This window comes from Pseudopipra pipra, chromosome 1 (genome assembly GCF_036250125.1).
Source record: "Pseudopipra pipra isolate bDixPip1 chromosome 1, bDixPip1.hap1, whole genome shotgun sequence".
NCBI lineage: Eukaryota > Metazoa > Chordata > Aves > Passeriformes > Pipridae > Pseudopipra > Pseudopipra pipra.
The window spans coordinates 4289008-4314273 of record NC_087549.1 but is presented as its reverse complement, the minus strand read 5'-3'; the positions used below and the strand labels follow the sequence as shown (position 1 = coordinate 4314273).

General features: G+C 42.3%; 1 protein-coding gene across 1 annotated transcript in view; it reads right to left on the bottom strand.

Annotated features, from left to right (window-relative positions):
- AGO2 (argonaute RISC catalytic component 2) overlaps positions 1-17737 on the bottom strand; it is a 53189-nt gene extending 35452 nt beyond the window's left edge. The window contains exons 1-2 of the mRNA XM_064644074.1: positions 17494-17737; positions 678-873 (exon numbers count right to left, since the gene is read on the bottom strand). Of these exons, the coding sequence (XP_064500144.1) occupies positions 678-873; positions 17494-17524 (227 nt within the window). The 5' untranslated portion in view covers positions 17525-17737. The remainder of the gene's footprint in view (positions 1-677; positions 874-17493) is intronic.
- Between the last annotated feature and the right edge of the window lie 7529 nt (positions 17738-25266).

The window sequence follows — 25266 nt, the reverse complement described above, 5'->3', positions numbered from 1 at the left end:
ACACTTGTGGTTTTCCAGTCAGTGCCAAGTCTCGTTCTCGAGTTTCACTTCTGGCAACGCTGCTCTTTTTCAAGTCAATGAAGCTGCACACTCTGACTAACAAGGCACACATGCCAAGTGCAAGACCTGCCTGCTTGTTTCCTGGGCCACCTTGCTATCTGTTTCAGGAGCACAGCTTTCCCTTATATAGAATCTACTGATGGAGGATAATTTCTTACCTAATTTAGTACCTCTACGATCCTCTCACAGCAGCACAAACAAATGGGTTTTTCCTTCCTTTGGGAGTAGGGAAAGGTGGGAAAACAAGCTGGTTACACCAACTCCCTGCTGAAGGACTCATCAATTGAACTTCAATATTTAAACAAGCAATACTAAATCATATTTAAAAAGTTGGCTCATACTGACCCAGCTCCACTAGAGCTAGTACAGTTTATCCATCTGTCACCAGTGGCTTTGATCAGCAGCATCTTAAGATGCTGATGAATTCAATCCAAATAAAGACTTGGAGGGAAAAAAAAGAGCCCACGGATGGATATGCAAAGTTGGAAGTGATCAATACAACCAGTGGCTAAAGCCAGACACATCCTCTCAGACATCGGGGAAAGCACATGGGTCCAGCATTTTCAAAGGAAAACAAGACTGTAAATAAACTGAGGAAAAGCAAAGCACAGTATTACCTGTTAACTCTTCTAGGGCATTTTTCTGGCTTTATATCCAATTCATAATGGTAGATATCTATTTTAGGAATGTCCATTTCAAAGAAGTTGGCCTGCAGTTTGATTGTTCTCCCGGAAGTGCCAAAATCTGGTCGAGGAGGTGGTTTAAAGGCATATCCCTGTATTGGTGGTGGCAACGGTGGAGGAGGTGTGAGCACTGAAACAGAGAGAAAGCACAGCTTAGCCATCAGCTGTATCAAACTGACAGCTCAACAAATTTACCAATGGCTATCTGACAATGAATCACAGCACATTTCAACTGGTAGCTTTTTTTAAACAATCAAAAGCATAAAAAACCACAAATAATCAAAAAACCCTGTTATCAGGAGTCCATGAATTCTATCTTCTTCCCATGCTTATTCACCATTTGCTGTACTTCCTAGCCCTGATTACTGAACAGAATCTTAAAATCAGTTGCATTTTCCTATACTACAAGTCAGGTAGGTGGGAATGTCATAGTCCAAGTGGGCACTGCTGAGAAAGTGAGAACCAAGATCTTCCTTACAGGGAAGATCCTTGGTTTCAAAACAAATCACTTAAACATCTTTATTTAAGCAAACACCTATGGAGTTTCCACCACTTTCCTCCACGCTGCAGCTCTCTGGAAAACACTATGTATTGGAATTAACTATATCCTACTGCTTCCTTTACACAGAAAGCCATCAGAGCAAATACTCTATTGCTGCTGTACTGAATTCTTGAGCTCAGACATCAGACATAGATCAGACAACATGAAGCAGAAGCACAATAGCTGCTTGTCATTGTTTCAATCTAGGAAATTCCATTAAAATCCACAGAGAAGTGTGTGAGGTACCAACTCAGGTACTGAAAACTTCAGCCTCAGTACTCAGGTGTTCTGGGCTCTGGAGCAATAACAACTTGCAGCAAAACCTTCGCATGTGAAGTAACCCAGGAGGCTTCTCATTACTTATGTAAGAAGCCAGGTGTGGTGTCCTGGGATTATCAAACTCAGTTCTCTGCTAGCACCAGAAACAACACACATCCCTTCATTAACAGATCACTCACCACTTTTCCACCCTTGCTTTCCCTACTGGAAAGCTGTTCCAGAACTGTGATGCTTCAACGCTCAGAAACATCCTTCTATTTTTATTTATTCATTGGCAGGTTATACTCTGTGTTTCTTCAGATTGAGCACTCCGACTGCATTTTTAGATTTAAACCAAATTCCCATTTAATACTTAATTCTAGACTAAACTACTTCTGTTAGTCTCTTCTCATAAACCTGACAATGCCTCCTATACTCCACGGTGAAGTTTCACGTACTTATTCCTAACATTTATGCAAAGCTTGTTAATGAAATAATAAGACCATTCCCATCATTAGTAGCATCATTTCCCCACTTTACCCTCCAAGACTCCCCATGGCCAGTTTCCCCACTCATCAATATCTCCTTATTTTTACCATCCTACTAACCTGACTTTCAGCACCAATTTTCCCACATACCAAATATTTCATCAGAATCCAGATAACTTGGTTTGATATTGGGAACATGCTAGGCAGATTTGTTAAATTATTATTTTTTTTAAATCCTGCTTCAGATCTTGTCTCCCAAACATATTCTGAGGCATCCACCCTTTTAATGTCATGCCACCAAAATTCCATTTGCTTTTTCCCCTCTCTTTTATAAACATTGCCATTAAAGCCTGTGATTCTCCAACACTAACTCCATCAAAACATTAAAGACACTTGTTGCTGAAGATCTGCATTTCCATGACTTAAAACTTCAGTTTTGCCTTCAATAGCAATACAGCAATTCTCACTTTAACATTAACCATCCAAGTTGCCTTTGCAGTGCCAACACCTGCCCTGAGAAATGGAGCAAAGTGTCACCTCAGCTCGACTGTTATCTGTGACCCAGTCCTGCCAGGGGCAGCACATCTGCCTCTGCATCTGACCTTGGACACTTCCAACCCTGAAGGAAAGACAAAACACTCAGCTCACTAGTTCTGCTCAACCTTTGGCAACTTTTTTTCTTAATTCCCGCACATCTTGACTTCTCAGACGTGACTTTTCACTTTTTCCCACCACTTACAGGCCCTCTCCTTCCTTCATATTTTTCTGAAGGTGATTAACTCACTCAGGTGGCCCCGCGGTCACCACATCCCCTCATTTGGTGTGGCAAATTCACAGTTTCTGTGTCATTAGGTGGAAAAGTATCCTCTGCTGTGGGTAAGACACCTAACAAAGTTATTTATAGCATTATCACTACAGCTGGAAATAACAGAAAAAATACTCCCACAAATATTTATACTTGCAATATGCCAAAGGTTTCCATGATCCACCCCCAAATCCGATCAGGAGGACGTGCACCAAGCACCTGCCTCTACGCCTCCAGAATCTCATTCACCATCTTTTTCCCAAAGAAATCTGTCTCCCACATATGATTCCAGCCATTCTGTTGCTGAATTCTTTACAGCTCATCACTGCACATATTTTTATTTTCATCTTCCCCTAACGGAACGTCCCCATTTGAAAATCATGTCCTAATCATTAACGTTATTCTGTGATTTTTTTGTGTATTTCCATGATCCCCGTAACACCATCCATTCAAAAATATTTTAATTTTCCACTCAGGCTCCTGGAATTTGTATTTTAACATTTCCAATGCTTGTTACCCACACTCTGCATTCCAGGCACGTCCTTACCACTATTACCTGGCCAACTGCTATCAATATTGAGCAATTCCCTTCTCTTTCCTGTTTATTTTTAGGCCTTCTAACATTTCTGTATCTAGTTCCACATCCTAATTTTGCTGCCCTTCCTTTTTTTGTGCTACATCATGACATTCAGAAATAAAAAAAAAATTAAACTCAGGAATTGGAAGTACAAAGACAAGCATCATGGAGGGGGACATACACCCCCAACAAGCTATTTATGCTGCCAATTAAAGTAATTTTGTAATTAAGCAATAGACCCTCCTCCCTCTATATTAAAATGGGATTGGGTTTTGCTTCACAGGGGCACAGTGGAGCCATATCTGTAATTGTTCAGGGACCAACACAAAGACATGTTGGTCATCACCAAACAACATCACCACATCCCTCCACCAGCACTTCAGTGAATAAAAGTGAGGGCACAGACTCAGTTTTGAGAATAAGATGAAATGCTGAGAGAGGCACAACTCTTGGGGACAGATGTGAACACAGTTTTACAACCTGCATGACTCATGGAGGGGGGAATTAAAAAGCACCAAGCTGTTCAGAAAGCAGCACCACTGCCACCTGCATTTTCGTTTGAAACAGTTTTTCAATGATTTGTTTTTTACGATCCAATTAAAGAAAAAAATTTTAAAAAAAAGGAAGCTATTTCTGGCTCAACTCCCGAGGCAAACTTATTTAGGGCAGGGTGTTGCTTCAAGGAGATAAGTACTGTTTATTAAACAGCAGCACTGACCCGATAAGCACTCAGCCTACATTTCTGCCGCCTCAAACAGAGACATGTGTGTTAACTACAGAGCTGAGGGGTGGGAATTGAACTCCAGGGGAAAAAAAGCTAAATAATACAGCCATTGATCTGAATTCACTTTTTGGACTACTGCCTCAAATTAAGAATGCAAACCCAAACTATCTTGTGTTAAACTTACTACAGCAACCAGCTGTGAAGTGTAGCATTACAGAATGAATTTGGTGCTGACAGAACAGAGGGATAAGGCTCCACCTTGTATCAAAACATGATAGAAGCCTTGAGCCTTGATCATGAGATGCAATTGCAACGTTCAAAGTGATTCAGCTGCCCCAACTCCCTGTCCAAGCACTCCTGCAGAATTCCCATCACTCACTTTTCAATGTGACAGAAGCCGTATGGACACAGGAACGCTTTCCTTAGTGCAAAGGTTCCTACTGGGAAGCTTTTGCAGCATGGTGAGGTGTGTTACAGAGGATGCCACTGGACATCAGAGCTCGAATTGATGCCCTGCCCCAGGAAACCTGCCAAAATTCACACCCCAATGCACGTGGAGACACCATCATGAACACAGATGATGCTTTGGGAGAGACAGTATCCCAAAGCGCCGGAAAATCTACATGCATTCCTGGATTCTACTTTTAAAGTGCTGTCAAGGAAAGAGGGAATTAGAAAAAAAGATGAAAGACTAATAAACTGGAGCATCCATGTGATAAAGTATTGGAAGCTCTTCATTCATTTGCTAGACCATACAATGAATAATGAGAACATTTCAGCCTTGATATGATGATTGAGACCATCAAGAGCCCCATTTTCAAGTGTGAATTAAGGTAAGCTGGGTGTGGAATAATGAGGTGATAGTATCCTGCCTTTAGGCTTATTTTTATCAGGAAAAAACACAGACTTCCCATTAGAATTCATCCTATTTCCATAAACTAAATGTTCATAGTTATCAGTCTTAAAAACAGCAATTTCTACCAAAAAAAAAAAAAAAAAAAAGAAAGAAAACCTAGCAAAGACAGATACTAGAAAAGTAACAGTCTTGTGGCAATTTTATCAAATAAAAATAATAATCCAACAGAATTCTTCTGTCAAAAGAGAGTGGTGGGGGAAAGGCAGCTGTAGAAGAGCACTGAGCAATCACAGAAATGTGGTTTTAGTAAAAAAAAAAAAAATAGCTAATTGGAAGCAATTGCAAACCCAAAGCTGGCTGCGTGTGTGCTCCTACTGCAGCCATTTCTGGGGATCAAAATCAGAGATAAGGGTGGCTCAAGGAGCAGACAGGCCAAGACACTCCAAGTCTATAAAAGGTGTGAATGAGCCACACACTTGGATGAGTCGTGTCTACTCCAAAATCCACACAATTATGTAATGATATTTTTCAGGACCGTTTGCTCCACAACCATTCCCCAGACTGGGAGAGTTCATTTCTTTTGTCCTTCATTCTTCATCATTTTTTAAAGCTCAACTGCTGGTCTGCCCAGCACGCTGGAAGCGCTGCCAGTGCATTAAATGTGCAGGTTGAAGATTTTTTAGCTGAGAATTATGCAATTTTAATGTGCAGTCAGAGGCCTAATGAGTTACTGAATAAGAAGGGGCCAAAGCGGTTGCATCGAAGGGCTTGTCGACACAGGAAATCGTCTGAGCATAATTACACCAGTGCAATTATATCAATAAGTTTCCTTGTGTGGCAAGTCCTAACTCATATTTAATAATCAGGTGATGCTTTCACAACTCACAGTATGTTTTAGCACTGGGCTAACCCAACCTATGTCTATCAAAAGGCAGACTCTCTAAACCCATTTTTCAAAAATACAGTCTTTAAGCGAAAGTAAGGTGGAGGAAGGAAGGAAAGAAGCCTTATTTGGAAGTATCACTTTCAGTTAAGGTTTCTGGATCATCACTACGGGTGTTTTCAAGTACCACCATCATGCACATTCATTGCTGCCTCCAGGTCAGTCACTGATGCCACCACACAGACCCAGAGAGAAGGTATTGATCCTTGGGCAATAAAAGGGGTTTAATAACTTGTCCTCAACTAGTAGTCATCACCTATTTTGCCTCCAGAACTGCAGGAAATAACGAAATGACAGACGTGTTCATCGTGATCAGGTTAAAAAAAACCAAGACTGAAAAAGGAAGAGCCTCCAGCAGCTACTGCAGAAGAACTGAGCATCAAGAACAGTGAATAACGTGGGTTGGAAGGGACCAGGCTGACTAGTCCAGTCAAGTTTTGAATATCTTAAAGGACGGAGTTTCCACATCTCCTCTTACAACCTGTTCCACCCCTGTGGTAAAATAAACTTGCCTTCTATTCAACTGGAGTTTCCTGTGCTCCAGCTTCTGCCCTGTTCTGGTACACCTGCCACAAGTCTGGCTCTATCTTCCTGAAATAGTTATTCAACTACCAGTAATAGAGGGAATTCAGAAACAATGTGGAAAACATCCAATACAAATCCTTAACAGGAGCTGCACAGAGGTTTTATGTATTTTATTTACACATACATAGTCAGGGCAATAAAGGAATACATGGTGTTCAACCTTTTCTTTTTAGGACCCAACTAAACGGTCCTAAAGTTTCTGTCTTCAAGTTTCCTGACAGTCTGGGTTTTGTAAAAAGTTCAACTTTCACACCAGCTTTCTGTTAAGAACCGTTAGGGAATGATAGGAGGGAGGCTGGCAGTGTCTTCCATGAGATAAGGAAAACTCAAAGCTGCAGCTCATAGTCCTTTGATATTATGGGGGCAGAGAAATCTATATGGACCCTGTAGGTCTGTCTGCTGCTCATTAAGGATGTTCTAGAGTACGGTCACTAGAAGTTCTTCAGTCAAGCTGTAACACTTTTTGACTAGATAATACACAAGAAAAAAAGGTTATAGACTTATCTGTTAATCCCCAATAATTCAACAAACCACAAGCAGAGCAGAGGAGATGATGTGATCAGATCTTCAGTTATCAATTTTGATAAAACCCTCTCTAAGGTTCTTCTGGCCTCTCAGTGAGCAGCTTCCACAGTTCCTAGCAACAGCACATTGCATGTGCTGAGGTGAGCTATGAGAACAAGGGCTGATTCAACACTGATGAGCAAACATGAAGGAGCTGTCCTCACATTTGGTCATATTTTAAGTCCTTTGTATGACTACTGAGACATTAGATCCCACTCTGCCAGACTGCTTCCAATTTCTTAGCATTGGAGTATGAAATTAAATACCTTAACAAACAGTAGAAGTGTCAGATAAACAGCATTGTCTTCAACTTGTAATCTCATTATGTTCAGCAGACATACTCTAGACATGATTTTTATTGAATAATTGTAACTTCCTGCAAAAGAATTCGAACAAGGTGAACTCTCAAGTCAACCCTTTGATCTACTGAGAGATGACCCTGCCCATGGCAGGCAGGTTGGACAGGATGATTTTTAAAGGACCCTCCCAACCCAAACCATTCCATGATGATTTTGTCTGGAATAAATAATCAGTTACAGATCTACAGCTCCCTTGGTTATTCTGGTTCCTTTCTGACCTCTGTAAGACAGAGATGTGATCTCTTCATGGTGCCAGAAGTGATATGATCCACTGAGACCGGAATCACTCCCAGACACCAGCGGTGCGAGCGGGTGCTGCAGCCACAGATCAAAGGGAGAAACAAGACATCAATCCAGTTTGCTTTGTGAGTTAGGGCCACATTTCAAAGAAGAATATGTGAAAGACTAAGAACAAAAGGCCAGGGAACCAAAGAGGAAGAGATCAAGGCTCCAGCAGAAAGCAGCGGGCGAGAAACTAAGAATGGTTCTTTCCAGCCCACAAGCTGCTTCTGGACAATGTCAACCAGCAAAAGACACCAAGTGTTAGTACTTTGGTTTCCTCCCACATTCCCCTTTCAGCCTCGACCTTCTAAGTCAGCCTCCACATTTTTGAACACCAACAAGCTGGTTCTCACCACCTGCAAGTGGGAAGAGCAGAGCAGAGCACCATGAGAGCACCCACAGAGCATCCAGAGTGCAGAACTTCCACCCTTACTGTCAAAGATCCAGGTGGCTTGACCCACCCCTGCATGTGAAATTGGACCAAAGTACCACCACAGTCCTTCTGAAGGGACGCAGGGAAATGCTTTTAATTACAAGCTGCAACTTGAATTAAGTCCTCCAAACAGCAAGCCCTATGCAAACAATGGAGGGATGCTTACATCTCCCCCACAAGTCAGCAACCCAGTTTAAAGCTAAATGTGAATTCAAAGTATGAAATAACTCCATCTCCAGACAAACCTCTACTCCATGAAGGGGGAAATGGAGAACATTCTTAGTGCTGTTTAACACACTCGACCATAATGATTCATTCTCTTTTCCACGCCTTAGAAAACGAACTAATTCCAGATGTCTTTTCTAACAATTTGAAATACAGAATATAATGGTATTTTCTGCATTCATAAAGAGCAATGCCTCCATTCAGTATAATCTCTCTTCTTTGCCACTCCAAAAGGCCCAAAGTGAATAAACATATCTTTGGGGGGGGGGGGAGGGGAATAAAAATAAAACAACCCACCCACTGGCCCCTATTACTCCCTTCAGGCTGCTTCTCCCCTACAGAAGGTAAGACCAGAAATTATGTATTCATCATCCCACATTACACTTTTTGCTTATCCTTGTTTGCTGAAATGCTGCATTTAGGTTACGAAAGAAGTGTGGCTCCCCCTCCTTCTATATTACCTGACACTTGCAACTCCACAGGGTCTGTCAGAAAGTCTAACCCACCCCCCACTGTCTTTACTTTACTTTTTTCAAGCTGGTAAAGCACAACTTCTTCATACATCAGGACTGACTCTCCCAATAATTTAACTTCAACATACAGACTGGAGTTTCCATCCATCTAGTTGGTGTGAAGGTGAGACAAACAAGCACTTGCATTCAGTCCCCAGGAGCACAGTCATTCCAGCTCCTCCAGGTGCAGAGCTGAGCTCAGCGAGGGGTCCGTGGCCACAATCCCACCATTAAGCACTTCAACACCTTCTGCACACACAAACTGCCATCACATAACACCACTGGAACTGTACAGCTCACTGTGACACTCCATCACCTCCACACCTCCAGATCTCAGTCTTTCATGGATCATTTTTTTCCTCAGAAACTGTAAGAACTGGTCTCCATATTGCAGCTCACGAGCAGACGCTGGATAGATTAAGTCACCTGAACCAGAGCACAAAGTTGCTCCCCCAGCCTGTCCACCAACACTTTCCCTTTCCCTTCCCTTCCCTTGCCATTACATTCCGTGTCTCTCCTCCTGCCCTCTGTGTCATTAGAGACATTAGTGCCCACAGGACCACAACATCCACCAAACTTAACGAGCCCTAATGGCTCGGGCTTTACTCACTGGCCACTGGCATGTCTTTCCAGTGTGCTGTGCCTCACCAGCTGGGATCTGGTGCCACAGAGGCCCTAGATCCATGTTCCCTGTGGTATTCACATTGTATACAACTTAATGAAACACAGAAGTGATTTGTCCTTGGTTAATTAGAGAAATAAGGCAGGATGGCTTTATTTTGTGCTGTACCTTTGCAAGCACATTCATATCCGCACGGACTTTGGCTGACACTGGTTTTGTGTCAAACCTAAAAATAAAAATTGTCTTCATTCCTAAAAAAATATACAAAACTCAGCTGCTGAGCTATAACTCAGAAGTAGCCATGCCTTCCTTGAGAAAAAAGAAATCTTTTCCCATACCCACACTGGATTAATCTACAAAAACAGGAACACTCTCGTGGTTTAGTCTCAGAAAAGAAAAATTCCCAGCTAAGAGCTGAGGTTATGCTTTATTTTATCATTTTAGATAGTGAAAGCAGCTGTAGGAGCATCTTTGACATCCAATGGTATCTAATGCGGTTTCCAGAGATAGGGCTGTGGTTTCCAGCATCACTGCAAAGAGTGTAAAATGCAGGTTCACAATACTGGAATAACTGAGATATGACAGAGTGTAGGCTGGCAGCAGAAGTCCCCCATCAGAATTTTTTTTCCTATTACATCTCAGGGTTTTTTCCTCCACCTGCTTCTTGTAAGCAACAGAAGTTCTCATATTAGTTGATACAAAATAAAACTCAGCTATGAAAGGTAAAGAAAGTCACAAGTTTGCTACAGAGAGGCCTCCATGAAGTCTGATTTTAAAGGGGATTTGCAAGCCAAGCAATTAGGAAAAAACCCACCACTACTGTATTCTGATCACATAAGGAGACTCAAACAACAAACCTTCATTTCCGTGCCCTGGTGGGAAGTTTCCTCCTTCTGGAAGAAGCTCTGACATTTTACACAACACACCCTTATGCAAATATTCTGAATCCCTACAAGTTATTCCTAAGCATTCCCTCATTAAACACTGAAGCTCTTCCCCAAGTGAAACACACTTGTTCACTGAGACATTCATTCTCTTGTATTGTCATTTCTACCTCAGCTTGGGGTTCTTCTCTACTTTATTTTTGTTTTGTTTGTGGTTTGGAGGGTTGGTGGTTTTTTGGGGTTTCTTTTTAAACCCATGTCTCTCAACAGAAGTGTCTAAGTCAGCAGAGCTGAAGCTGACAAGTACTGTTATTTAAGAAACCTTATGTTTCACTGGCAGTTAAAAACCACAAACGAGAAAACCCCTGCCCTCCCAAAGTCTTGTCCTCCACGAGGATTTCAGAAACTACAGAGTATAATGGGATAAGAGAGCATAACCAGCAGAGAAATTGGTAAAAAAAAGAGTAGAAAGGGAGCATTCACTGCAAACCACAAGCTGCATGAAAGGACAATGAAATAAGTTCATAATCAGAGGATAAGCAAAGCCAAGGACACAGCAATATTTAGACAGGAACTCACCCCCCCTGTGTGAACAGACCTTTAATAGCAAACACTTGCTAAACAAGTTTCAGAAGGTATATAACGAGTAATAATTATGTTTTAAAGCCTTATTCATCTACATGACAAGTTTAACTTCAAACAATTTTTAGATTGATCTAGCTCACCCAGTGAAACCTCCCCTCTTGGGAATTCTTCTAAAATTGGCTTATTTAAAATAAATCTAAATTAGCACATCCACACACACTTCCTACTACTAAATTAAAATTTAAATTTCATTATTTTCTCACATTAACAAGCTCCAATGTAAATTCCATGACTGAACTAGGAACACAAAAAAAGCATCACTGAGACAGAATTTGCAGTGCTCCACTCTATGACATGAGGAACTCAAACAGGTACCCACGGTACCTGACACTGCCAAGTCACCTCCTGGGCTGGCCACAGAACAGTTACTTTTTTTCTAGACTATATATACATGATCATCCATTTCATTGTCTATACAGACAGTTTCAGAAGTACATTTTCAAGCTTCCCAAGATGACATGCTCAGATTAGGTTATTCCTCAAAAGACCCCTTGTTTCAGTCACACCCAGCACAGGTTGAAGTGGCACAATGAGATATAAAATTCCACCTGTTTAAACACACAGTCTTCAGAATTACACACATCTTATGGAATTTTGTGCTATGGAATTTAACTCTTCACACAGGTGTAAGAGTTAAAATTAAGCACCTCCTCCACCTTCTGATTATAAAGCAGCTTGTACAAGGGAACAAAATCAGGTTGTTGGGAAAGACTGTGGAGCCCAAAACTGCAAATGTCTGGAGGTATCTTGTATCTCTGAAAAGTTAAACATTTCAACACTTCCCTCAAAGACAGAGGCATTCTCAACTCCAGAGCTATCACGGCATACATATATTAACACTGGGACCTGTGCCATAACAACTCCACTTGGAGACGGAATACAAAGACAAAACACAACTGAGCAGTGCTACAAAAAAAAAAAAATAGAACAGGACAAAAATTACAGCAGGAGGGAATGAATGACTCTCACCACACCTGTGATTAAAAAAATTAAATAAATCCATTTCACAATCCAAATAGTAACAGAATTTGGTAGCACTGTGGACAGCTCAATGAGAACCCAATTCAAAAGACAACACTGATGGCAGCAAAGGAGAAAAACTCATAGCAAACTTTGGACTGATTTGATTATGTCATTATCCCCAGTACTTTCCCATTTAAATCAATGTTTTGCTTCCACCTTGGCTGTGTCCAGTTTTGTGAAATCATACAGTTAAAAAAAACCACCAAAAACAACAAAACTTTTCTTCCTTGAAACCTGGGCACCAGGTACCACAGGTCTTCACAGCTGCAGGAAAGCTATAAAGCAGGATGCTCATTCTAAAACTCTGTATTTAAAAGCACTAAGTTTACCCCGAAAAGAGAACAGTAAAAGCAAACCAAATTAAAATGGAGAAGTTGAAGTGAATTGTACTAACCTGTGGTGCTCACAAAACACATAAAAAGATGCTACCTATTAATTCAGTCCTGATTATATAAAACTACAGACACCACCTCAGCCTTGAGGATTTAAAAAACCACTTCCTGGCCAGTACTGAAAAGTCTCTTCAAAGCACTAATTCTTAGAAATGGCTACCAAAGGGGACTGTGTACAAATTACAGCTCTGGTGTAAGACATGAGATACTCAAGTTCAGTCCAGCTGGGATTGATGCTATTCAGGCCTGTCTTCTTCCAATTTTTATAGTATAAAACATATAATGAAATGTTTAAGTGTGAGGGGAAAAAAAAAAAGAAAAAAAGCCTTGCACTGAGTTCAAAGTGCTGCACTTCCCTAGTCAATAGGGTAAAAGATACTTTACATTCTAGTGGGCTGCTTTGTGAGTACATCAGAAAGGATGCATGATACTAAAACAAACTAATTGGACAATGCATGGAACAGATCCCTACCCACAGCCACTACAGCTACAACTACGTAATATTTTCCACCAGCTACTTTTTTCTAGTTCATAACTTACCAAAAATAAGATACTGGAGGCTGACTTTTCTTCATTTTCAGATTTAGTAATATTTTCTGGTAGGCTGAGTATTAAGAAATTCCATCACTAAAAATATGACCAAGTATTTCGCTTAAATGTGACAAAAAAATTAGGGGAGGCAAAACACCCCAGAATTTTGACCAGTCTTACAAGTTCTGTAAAGCTGTTGTCAGTACATGCTTAGCTGACACGAACAAGACTTCCATCAGGCATGTAAAGTTCCTCATTAGTTAGAACTGTCTATGTTTGCAAAGCCAATTTAGCAGTTAGAAGTTTACTGTGTTCATCAGCTCAATCCCCGAAATTTCTGGAAAGCCAGAAGTGTTTGGAAAGACTGGTTTCTGAACTGGAGAAATCTTTCCCTCCTACACAGTTCTAAGTGGGCAAAAGAGCATCATATGATAATGTAAGACATATTTTCTCTTACACAGTTAAAACACTTGTATGTCTTTCCCACTCTTCTGTAAAACAGAGGCAGAGTGGTGGTGATAGCAGTGAAGGAGGGGGTACAAATTGTGAAAAAAAAAAAACTTTCCTGGAAGTCAGAAAGGTTTGGCTGTTCCTCTGTACTCTTTCTATATGTTACAACACACCACCACACACGTACGAGCACACATGATGATTCTGTGAAAGTGAAAAACTTCAAGACAAGAAAAAATAAGTTCCCAAAATCCCACTGCAGTGCAGAATCAGTAAGAGAACCACTGCTGAGCACAATGTTTCACTTTTCAATAGCAGACAGGATCCTTCAGTTCACCAAGCAAAGGAGAAAGTTTGGTTTGCACATTTGACACCATCGATTCAAACAACTGCCTCATCCTCAGCCACCTGAAGACTACACAGCCGGCTGAGACCACACAGCCATAGGGAATCCTTGCCTTCCTTAGGAAAATATACTGGTCACGACAACAATACGCCTGGAAAAGCTGTGCTGTGTGTTGTAGGCTGTAACTTTGCCAAAGGCAATTTCGATTTTAGGAAAAAACTCTCACACAAAAAGGAAGAGAGCTGAAACTACGTGAAGTTCTCACTCCCTCCTCTACATGTGGCAGCTTACAGTGAGTTTCAGCTTTAATTTACTGTCTAAAATTAAGCCAAAGAAACTGGGCGACTCTGTGATACCAGCAGATTTAGTACAGTAAGAGCAGGTCCAGATCCACCCCCAAAAGAATAGAAAAAGCCTCTCTAAGAAGACAAAGGCACAACTTTGACAGGAGGTTTCAGCTGCTGCTGAAACACAAGCCAATAGGACACTGGTGGAGTTAAATTCCATGAGATGAAGAAGTTGCCATTTCTACCACCCCAACTAAGGCATGAGCACACCTTACCCTGCATCACATTTTGGGACTAAAGACTCCTAAAGAGAATCAACATCCAACATCTCATGTCTTCAAGAAAATATATGGGAGGTAAAAACAAGCAGATGCCCTGAAAACCAAAAAAGATTTACAAGTTTCAACAGTCTATTCAGTTTTATAAACTAAAAAACAAGTGAGAAAATAACCTTAATTTCACTGATTTGATAAAGTTGTTTCTTGTGCTGGGTAAAAAAGTTTTTATTTCACATGCAAAGCCATAATCCTTTCCACTAAGTCACTCTTTTTTAGACAACCGCTGCTTCAACAGTAAATTAAGACCTTGTGTAGCAGGCAAAACCCAAAAATCCTTTCAAAGAACAAAAAAGGAATCTATGATGTGCAAAGTTTAGAATTTATAAGTACATCAACACCAAGGAGTGTAGTTCCAGAAGTTTATTCAACTTTTAATCAAGTCTTTTAACTGAGACTATTTCTATTACGCCACTTCGACATTTTTCTGTCCTTATAGAAAAAGACAAACCAAAAAGTAGCAGTATCAAATCTTTTCTTTAAAAAACAAAGAATTCTCTCTTAGATTTTCATATTTTTTACTTTTCACGGTTTCTTGAAGGCAAAAAAAAAAGGTATGGGCACAATATCACAGCAAGTTCAACACCAAGGCAAAAACTCAGACAGCACTTGGGGGAAAAGGAAAAGGAATCACAGGTTTCCTAACCATGGAAAGAGTGATTTCATGATGTTCCCATCGTGCACAAAAAACCACCTTACTCCAGACATAACAGCACGTTTGAATGAAGTTTCCAGGTTCAGCAGCAACTTTTTGAAATTAGTCACATACGGCCTCCCAACTCTCTTGATACTGTGTCCAGAGAAAGAATTAAGCCTAAAATAGCAAACCCTGTGGCAAATGGAGTGATTACACTGGCAGGAGTCCAGCACCACCGGCACCCTCCAAATGGGTTTGGCTGCAGGGTCCAGTCTGGCAGTGGGAGCTGGAAGAACAAAGTAGCTCGAGTGGATCAGTGACGGAGCAGGGACTGGCGTCGGGAGCCGGGTTATGGCAGACAGGGATCGAGCGTTTACTTGGTGTCAAGGATCTGCTGACAGATGTGTAGAGGCTGCAGCTCTGGTGTGCTCACAGCAGCTGCAGCTCGGTGAGGGGTTGTAAACCACACTTCTGCTCTCTCCCCTGAACGGGATTTCTGTGTGTTTGGAATGGGACTTCCCTGGCAGCTCACAGGCCACATGTAGCCTTGCACAAGGCAGCGAAGCATCTTTCTGACAGTCCCTGTTTGCTGGTCCACAGTACAGCCACGCTCTCCTAAAAAACTCCAAGACTTTGTGATTTTGGAGTGCAGCAGGAAGCTGTCTGGGCCGCTGGAAGCCACTGTGCTGCTGAGGCTCTCCGTGGATGATTTCACAGGAAGGAAGCAGAGCCTCACCATGTAAAGAACGACTCACAGCTCATAGCCCAGCACAGACACTGCCACTGCCCAGCTCTGCACGGGGGGAAAGGGCTGAGCCACATAGATAAACTTGGAAGTAAACAAGGCACAAGATGAGCTCGGCTGGAGGGAGCAGAACAGCAAGGAGCCCAAGACACACACCAGGAACAACACACAGCAACCTTGAACTTGGTGAAAGTTGTTCTACCTAGAGCCGGGGGTTAAGAGACGGTTGTTTCAGGAAGGGGAACACATCCTTTCAACACTGAACATAGGTCCCTGAAGGTAAACAGCAACCACCAACTGGAGCTAAGATCATTCTGAGTGAAAAATAAAGTGGCAGGATCGGACAGAGAGTAAATAAAAGAAGATAAAGAGACTCCCATACATAAAACTACTCTCAGCCCACACGCTGGTAATATTTTTAATTATCTGCCTCCTTAAGCACCATTTGGAACAAGATGTATCACCAGGAAGTGAACACAACAGCCTCGGCAGCAACAGCACCATGAACACCTGTAAACTCAAAGTGTAGCTGTACCTGAGCAAGAGAACTCCACACCAGAAGACACCAAAGCATTACATCAATATTATACAGAGCTATTGGTACGGAAATGTGCAAATGGTGCTACACATGAAAGCGAAATCATGAGTGTCCCTCTGGACACACGAGCTGCAGAGATCTGTCTCTGCTGTGCTAGGGAGCGTTTTCGTGCACTGCAGAAAGAAAAGAAAGTAAAAACAGAGGAGCTGTACTTCAAAACAATCATCCTGATTGTCTTTCTTGATTCTTGTCCTTTGTAGAGAACCAAATCAGACAAAAAAAAAGAAAAAATAAGCCAGCACCTAACTGTGGATCCCAAGATACGAATGCTTTAATGCTTTTACAGAAGAAGCATCTGTAAGAGGAGCGGCCAAAGACATCTCAGTTCTGGGTCCTGTATTTCACTAAACTATTCTTTGCTAGATTATCACCCTAAGGGAAGAGATTTTATGCAAAACCGTTCAGAAGAGCAACATCAAATAAAGTTCCATTTATTTTAAAACTTTCTAGAAGAAAACTGGGTACCGGTCACACAAACACTGCAGTTCATACATAAGAATTCCCACCACAGAAACAGCCTAAAACACCGTCCCATAATGAACTGCAAAAACTCGCGCAGTATTAACCTGTATTTCCCCTAAACAATATTAAATGTCTCTGAGCGAGTTGGTAACTCTTCTTTCCACGTCCACATTTCCTTTTACTCCCAGATTTCACCACAGACAGAGCCCGAGGACAGCTCAGGCAGCCCATCACCTCTCCCAGCTGCTCCCGACATGTGGACGCGCTTCTCCCGCACCTCCACAACACCAACTATCGCAGCGCGGCCGAACACGCGGCGAGCCGGGAATCCCAGGATGGAGCCGGGAGCGAGGAAATGGAGACCCCGCTCCGCGGCGGGAGCTGCGCCGGCCCCGGGGCTCGGCAGAGGGAGGAGAGAGCGGGGCAGGGGAGGAGAGCCTCCCCTCAGAGGGGCCTCCGGACACGCGGCCGCCCTGCCCGAGGTGGCGGCGGCGCCCTGACCCTCCTTCCTCCCCCGGCCGCGGCTCCAGCCAGGCCCGAGCCGCGGGGGGAGAGCGCTCCCGGGGCTCCCCGCGGACACGGGCCGGGAAAGCCGCTCCAGGGGGAGCGGAGGAGGGAAAGAAACCCGGTCGCAGCCTCACCGGGTCCGGCGGAGGGGGCTCCCGGGTACATGTCTCCGTGTGCGACGGCGGAGGCGGCGGCGGCTCCAGGGGAGGGCACAGGGGAGGGAGCGAGCCTGAGCCCCGGCTACGCTGTCGGGGAAAGGGGAGGAGGAGGAGGAAGGGGAGGGGAGGGGGGAGGAAAAGAAAAGGGGAGAGGAGGAAAAAAAAAAAAAAAAAAAAAGAAAAGAAAGAGGGAGGAGGAGGAGGGCCGGGAATCCAGGTTACTCGGCGGCACTGAGGAGCGGGGAGGGGAGAAGGGAGGAGCCGCGGGGTCACGGGGAAGGGGCGCTCCGCCCTCCGGCCCGGGCGGGCGGGAAGCGGGAGCAGAGCAGGAGACGGAGAAGGAGAAGCAAGAGAATCACAGGGTCCGTTAGGTTGGAAAAAGTCTCTGAGATGACCGAGTCCAACCCATGACCGCACACCAACAATGTCAGCCAGACCATGACACTGAGTGCCACGTCCGGTCTTTCCTGAAACACCTCCAGGGACGGTGACTCCACGGCCTCCCTAGGCAGCACATTCCAATGTTAAATCACCCTTTCTGTGAAGAATTTCTTCCTCATGTCCAACCTAAACCTCCCCTGGCGCAGCTTAAGACTGTGTCGTCTCGTCCCGTCGCTTTCAATGAGACCTTGGAAAATGACTGTGTGCCTCCAGCTCTCTGCACTACCTCTCCTCCTTACACGTGTTTAAAAGGGATGCTGGAATGATATGTATGCTCTGTTTACTTGAAATTTGGATTTGATTGTTTCACTTCTCTTATTTCTCCTGTAGCTGTGAAAACCTCAGGTCACCTCATGGATCTTGCACCTCCATACCACGTCGTATCTATGAAACTCAGCTGTATCAGTGATGATGGTTCCTGCAGGAACTGTCATGCTTTTGTAATCATCTAAGTGGTACCTCTTCCTTTCAGCAGAAGAAAGGAGGCAAATAAAAATCTTAAACCTACTAGGGAGTCAAAGAGCAATTTAATGATGCTCACTTCCGCCAGGGGTTACCTACAGAGTTACAGTACAGCACCACAATCCATCCTTTCAATCACCTCCTCCATGTCAATGTGGAAGCCTTTAATAAATTCATGCAGTTTTCACCCCAGATCAGTCAAGCCCCTTCAAATTCAACCGAATTCCTTCACTAGATATTATCTGCCAAAGGACAAGGCAAACATATGGCTTCTATGGTTCATCAAAGCAATTAATATCCTCCTTCATCAGTTCATATTTTAAGTGATCACGAAGCATCTCAGTGCTCCAAAGTGTTTACCCTTTTGGTCATACTTGTAGATATTTAAGGGCTGCTATTAACAGCTCAGCTTTCACTTCAAGTGAACTGTTCCTGAAACCATTGTCACCACTAGAGTTTCCACTGGAGTGATTTTGGATTTGTCTCCATTCCAAGCTTCTCAAGTTGCTGGAAAGTAAAGATTTACCCGCAACTATAAACAAATAAAGGACAAAATTATGGGTCAACTTTAGTTTTAAAGTAAAACCAGGCAACTCTAGTAAAAAGATAAACAAGGGAGCTGGCAAGGGGGTTGCTGTTTTCCTCTCTGTGAGGAGCTGGGTAACCTTTTTTCACAACCACCCAAAACCAAGAGCCAGAAGAGAGTTATCTGAGGCAAATTTGGCTTTTCTGCTGAGGTGACAGGAGAAACCATGCAGTCCCTGTATCGACATCTATTTTTTTTTATACTACTATTTAAATCAATCTCTTCAATCTAATCAGGAATATAACTCTCCTGATGATTACACAGACTATCATGCCTGTTAGACCTGCATTTAAGAAAAAAAGAGCATAAAAATACACTGACGGGTTTCTAGAAATGTCCACTTGACTAATTTGGTCACCCTGATGAGCAGCACTGACTAACACTGAGGCTAAAAGTACATTGTGGTACTCTGGTAGCAGTTTGAAAATAACACACTAACAAGCAACAGAAGACAGGTGAAATACAAGGGGAGGTTTTACAAAACAGTAAACACATACCCAACACTTCTCTCCAGCTCCACAGGATGCTCTGAAATTGATTTCAGAAGTTCCCTGAAAAATAGAGATCCTGAAAACACCAATTAATACCTTGAACGTCCTAGAGTGCAATATAATTGTATTGATTTAAAGCTGATTCCTGTGGATTTAGCACTTCATAAGCAAAAGGGCTTATCACCGTTTATACAGAACTGCAGGACTGCACAGTTAAATAATAAATTGGTTAAATAGTTTTATTTAAGCACTATTTTCTCATCTAGAAGTGCTGCTGGTCCTGGAGGCATATTTTCATGGTACTGAGTTCTTGCAGCATCATTTCTGTGCATCTGAGGAAGGAGAGTTACAGCTCTCTTCTACCTCTGTTCACACACTCATTTGGGGCCATGTCACTTGCTTTAGTTCTAATGCTTTCTGTCACTGACAACTGATGTTTTGGAGAACAGTGAAACCTAATTATGTCTTACCGGGAAATTTCACCCAAAAAAGGCCTCAGTTCTTGAAAAGATTTGGTCTGAAAGAGAGGTTTGAAAGCTCTGTAACAGCATTCTTTTATAACACATTCTTTATATGCTGTATTAACAATTATATGGTAGTATAAGAACAGCTGCTTAAACACTTAAAATTAGGTTTCTCTAAAGAAAAAATTGAGTGACTGTTGGACACAATACCTGTCCTAACTGCTGGATTCCAAGATGACATTTCCCAGAACTCTCAGAGAATATCTTCTGTGATATCTCTCAAGGAAGAAATCATTATTTTTGAAAAAAAAGAGAATGTTCTAATCATTTTGAAAGCAAAGATGATATTTGGGAACAGCTTTTAAAACTCATTTATAGCAGCAGCAATCTGGGGAAAATATTTTATATACAAGTAGGCTACTGGCAAATTATATGGCTTTTCTTTTGATGAGAAAACATATATTGATCACCATAAGTATCAACTCTTCCCTTTTAAAACTAAATTACTTTAAAAGCTCCAGAGTTTTTAAATGTCTTGTAGTCATTGCTTAGAATAATACAGTGGCAAAAATTTTTACTCAGAGCAGAAAGATGTAAATTTTATTCTTGACTTGGAGGGGATTTAAGCTTATCTTTTCCATCTTATAACTTTTAGGATGTTACCTGGAGTGTGTGCATTAGACCCATCATGTTCTGCTTTGCATAAGAGTTTAAAATCAGACCAAAAGTGAAGAAGACCATGGCTCTATGATCTAATGTGTTCATATGGCTACAAAGACTTTGAGGGTCCGGTCCCCTACTCAGGGACTGTTTGTTATTTCAACAATTAATGATTTAATCACAATTAATCCACAGTAGATGGACCAAAACGTGATTTTTGTCTTTCTACAATAAGATAACTGTTCCAGCTACTAAGCTACAAAGCCACATTTGATTCCTTTTCTTAAATGAATTACAATATTTATTTTTTTAAAAAAGCATTTATTATTATTAGATTACAAGCTTAAGTTTACTCAAAAAGACAACTTTTTCAGGTGATCAGGGCAAATAATACAGCAATTAGACACTATGAAAAAGATGCAGCACCACCTATTGGGGATGTGTTACATACACTGATTATTACAATTCTAAGTAGTATCAGAGTTGTGTTCTGTGTTGTACTGACCTTGTTATAAGGAAACAAAATCAAAAAAACCTATCCAAGGAGAAAAGGAGTTTCTAAAAAGAAGATAAAGGAAGCAAATACCGTACCCGAAACTGCTCATCAACAGAATTCAAGATAGCAACTTGAAACTCTACAGTTCTTATATCAGGCTCTAAACTCTACCAGATCAGTACAGCACAGCAGGCACAACTGCAAAGAAACAGTGGGAAACAGTTGCAAGAGGGGATGACTGTCCTGGTTAACAGCACATAAACAGGGACTCAAATTAGATGAGTGAAGCCAGCCCAGAGAAGCTGTGTCTGCCCCATCCCTGGAAGTGTTCTAGGCCAGGCTGGATGGGGCTCTCAACAACCTGGTCTAGTGGAAGGGGGGTTGGAACGAGATGGTCTTTAAGGTCCCTTCTAACCCAAACTATTCTATGACTTTATTCTATAATTATCTAATTATAATTCTATAATTATCTAATTCTACAATTATCTACCAACACCTTCCCACCTGTGGAAGTTGGAAAGAATTTAACCTGTTGCCTTAGGTTAAAAAAGATCATCGAGTCCAACCATTAACCCAGCACTGTCTAGTTCACCACTAAACCATGTCCCTCAGTACCACATCTCCATGTCTTCTAAATACCTCCAGGGCTGTTGACTCAATCACTTCCCTGGGCAGCCTGTTCCAATCCTTGACAATCCTTCCTATGGAGAAATTTTTCCTAATATCCATTCTAAACCTCCCATGGCACAACTTGAGGCCATTTCCTCTTTTCCCGTTGTTTGTTACTTGGGAGAAAAGACCAACCCCCCCTTGGCTACAACCTCCTTTCCAGGAAGCTCCTTCCCCAGCTCTGTTACTCTTCCTCAGACACACTCCAGCATCTCAATGTCTTTTCTGCAGTAAAGAACCCAAATCTGAACACAGAATTCAAGGTGAGGCCTCACTATTGCCTTTGGTCACTTAGAAAGTGAGGCCTTGAGAGCTGGAGAAAGGCTCACTTTTAAGAAAGAAGGAAGAATCACCTCAGGAAGATTAAAAGCAACAACAAAATAGTTAATCAAGGGCAGGGAAAGAGAAAGGAACTATCAACTTCAGGTCTCCTTAGTGAAGAACTCTTGAGTTTGACAGCTTTGATGAATACCAGTGACCTCAGTCATGTTCTAACAATAAGGCATCAGCTCTGTAGTGGTGCACACTCACAGCTTATTTAGGATGAAGTGCTAAGGACTGACTGCTTTGCATATGCAGCAATAATAACAGATAAAGCCTCAGAACGAATATGTAGTGATAATGATTGGGAGAACTAATTGCAAGGTTTTATTTTAAATTTTGAAACTGTCACAATTAGTCAGTGTTCTAAGCACTTACAGCACAGGAATCTCTAATTCTTTAAATGCTGCATGTATATACACACACACAAAACAAGTTAATCTGCATCTTGCTGATGTCTTCCTTTCTTGGCTGCTAAGCAATCCACAAGCATATCCTGCCAGATCTCTGCCACTGTTCTTTACTGTCCCCTAAGTGTAAAATATCCACTTCAGAGAAGTTTCATAGCCAAGTTATGTGTTTTGTTTATCATGAAGACAGTCCTGTGCAATCCTATAACAGCTTGCTAGTAAAACAGTTGTATTATCATCCTAAACCTCATCACCCTGGAAATAAGTCACTGCCCTGGAATTGTAGAATACACACAAGTATGTAAAAACCTTTTTTTTTTTAAGCCCTCATCTATTTGCTATATCTTCATCCAGAATGGAGACTGCTCTTCTCCAAAAGAATGACAATGTGTTAGATAGTAAAGAGTACAGACAGTTACAGGATCAGAGGTGAAAAGAATGTGCCTCTGCAAATTTCTAGACCCTTGGCCTCCCTTGGAATTAAGCTTTATTAACCAGCAATCCTGACCAGATACATAGACTTCAAAAAGATTTTTGAAGAGCACAACTGGAGGTTTTTTTGCTTTCTTATTACACAGCGATTTGTTTTCATCAGAACTTTATTCTGAGCTCCTACAGAGCAGCTTTATCAGTGTCACTCAATAGATGCAGCAAGACAGCCATGAAGCAAGGATGCAGGCTCTACCCACATTTGCTACCAGAACCATTATAAAACCATGTTTATGAAACCTTTAATTTTGTTGTCTGTTTGCACAGTCTGCCACGCCAGCATCATTGCCAAGTTCATTTGATTGAAAAGGAACCTTATTTCCATGTTGCTAGTTTCCAGTCAGATCATCTCACGGACCACCGGCACAGGACGGTTTGGCAACACTGGAGTGAGGGACAGTCAAGGCAGGTTCATGCAAGTCATTTGTGAAATCCCATCCTCAAGCACCCAACAACGACACAGGTTCCATTTACATGGATATTACATCCCACTGGGAAGATGGATTTATTTGCTACTTTGAGGTAGGTATAAAAATGTAGGCCAATTGCCCTGTGCCTTCAATACGAAATTTAAGTAAATGCTTAAATTCAGAGGTGGTGACCCCACTTAAGAACCCACAAGTCAAGCACTGCAAAGCTCTGCATTTTTCATCTCCATCAGTGAGTAGTGTCAGATCTTCATTTAGTGAAATTCTGAGTTGTTTCTGATCATTAGGAAGGGATGGATACAAGAGGTCAAGTCCCTCTTGCCTACCTCAGTTTTCACTCGTAATGGTCAAATATATCCTCAAGTTTTTATGAGAGAACATTATAACAGCAGGGTGTCAGATATGCTTTGCTGGTAATGGAGGAGTGTCATTTTAGGATTCTAAGCTTTCAAGCTTTTTGCAAAATTATCAAGTAATTTTGTTCTAGCTTATTTTTGAAAGTTTGACTTATTTATAATAGAATGGTTTGAGTTGGAAGGGACCTTTAAAGGTCAGCTAGTCCAGCCCCAATGCAACAAGCAGGGACATCTTTTCCTAGAGCAAGTTGTTCAGAGCCCCATTCACCCTGGGTGGCATCCCATCCCTCAGGCATGTCAGCCACACCTCTCACCTTGGAGTCATCTGCAAATCCGCTGAGGGTGCACTCAATCCCCCTGCTCATGGCATTGATGAAGATATTAAACCATTCTGGTGCCAATACGGACCCCTGAGGGACACCCCTCATCACTCATCCAGCTGGACATCGAGCACTGGATGTGATTCCTCATCCACTGAGCAGTCTATCCATCAGATTCCTCTCTCCAATTTAGAGAGAAGGATGTTGTGGGGATCTGTGTCAAAGGCTTGACAGAAATCCAGATAAATGACATCTGTAGCACTTCCTTTCTCCACTGATGGAGTCATTCCAACATAGAAGACCCCTCAGTTGGTCAGGAAGGACTTGCCCATAGTGAAGCTGTGCTGGCTGTCCCAAATCACCTCCCTGTTCTTCATGGATCTAGGAGGATCCACGATCTTCCCATGCACAGAGTGAGGCTTATCAAATGCACATCTGTCAAGAACACGAAAAAAACTGAGTGATCATTTCTTTTTCACAATCTGATTATTGCTTTGGAGCAAAATGCTGGAATTTGCTGAGGCTTATCAGAATCATAGAATCAGAGAATAGCCCAGGTTGGAAGGGACACAGCGGGTCCAACCCCCCTGCTCCAGCAGGGTCATCCCAGAGCACATGGCACAGGATTGCGTCCAGACAGTTCTGGAATATCTCCAGTGAGGGAGACTCCACAATTCCTCGGGGCAACTTGTTCCAGTGTGCAGTCACGCACATCAGAAAGAAATTCTTCTTCATATTCAGGTGGAAGAAGTCAGGTTACACAGGGTACAGAGTTCTGGAGAAGCCAGGCAGTGGGAAGTTTTCACCAATGGCTCATTCTGCACCTTTTTTCCCCTGTTACACGTAACTTACAGAAAATGGTACGGTTCGCGAGGCAGTGACACCCCAAACAGCGGGGGGGGGGAGAGAGAGTTTGTTCCTCAAGTTGCACCAGGGAGGATTAGTTTGGATACTAGGGAAAATTTCTTCACCAAAGGAGTTTTCCAGCCCTGGCACTGCCCAGGGTGGTGATGGAGTCCCCACGCCTGGAGGGATTTAAAAGCTGTGTGGATGTGGCACTTGAGGACACGGGTGAGCTTGGCAGTGCTGGGAAACGGCCGGAGTCGGTGATGAGGGCTATTCCAGGGCATTGGATGTTTGGGAATGAATTCCTCGC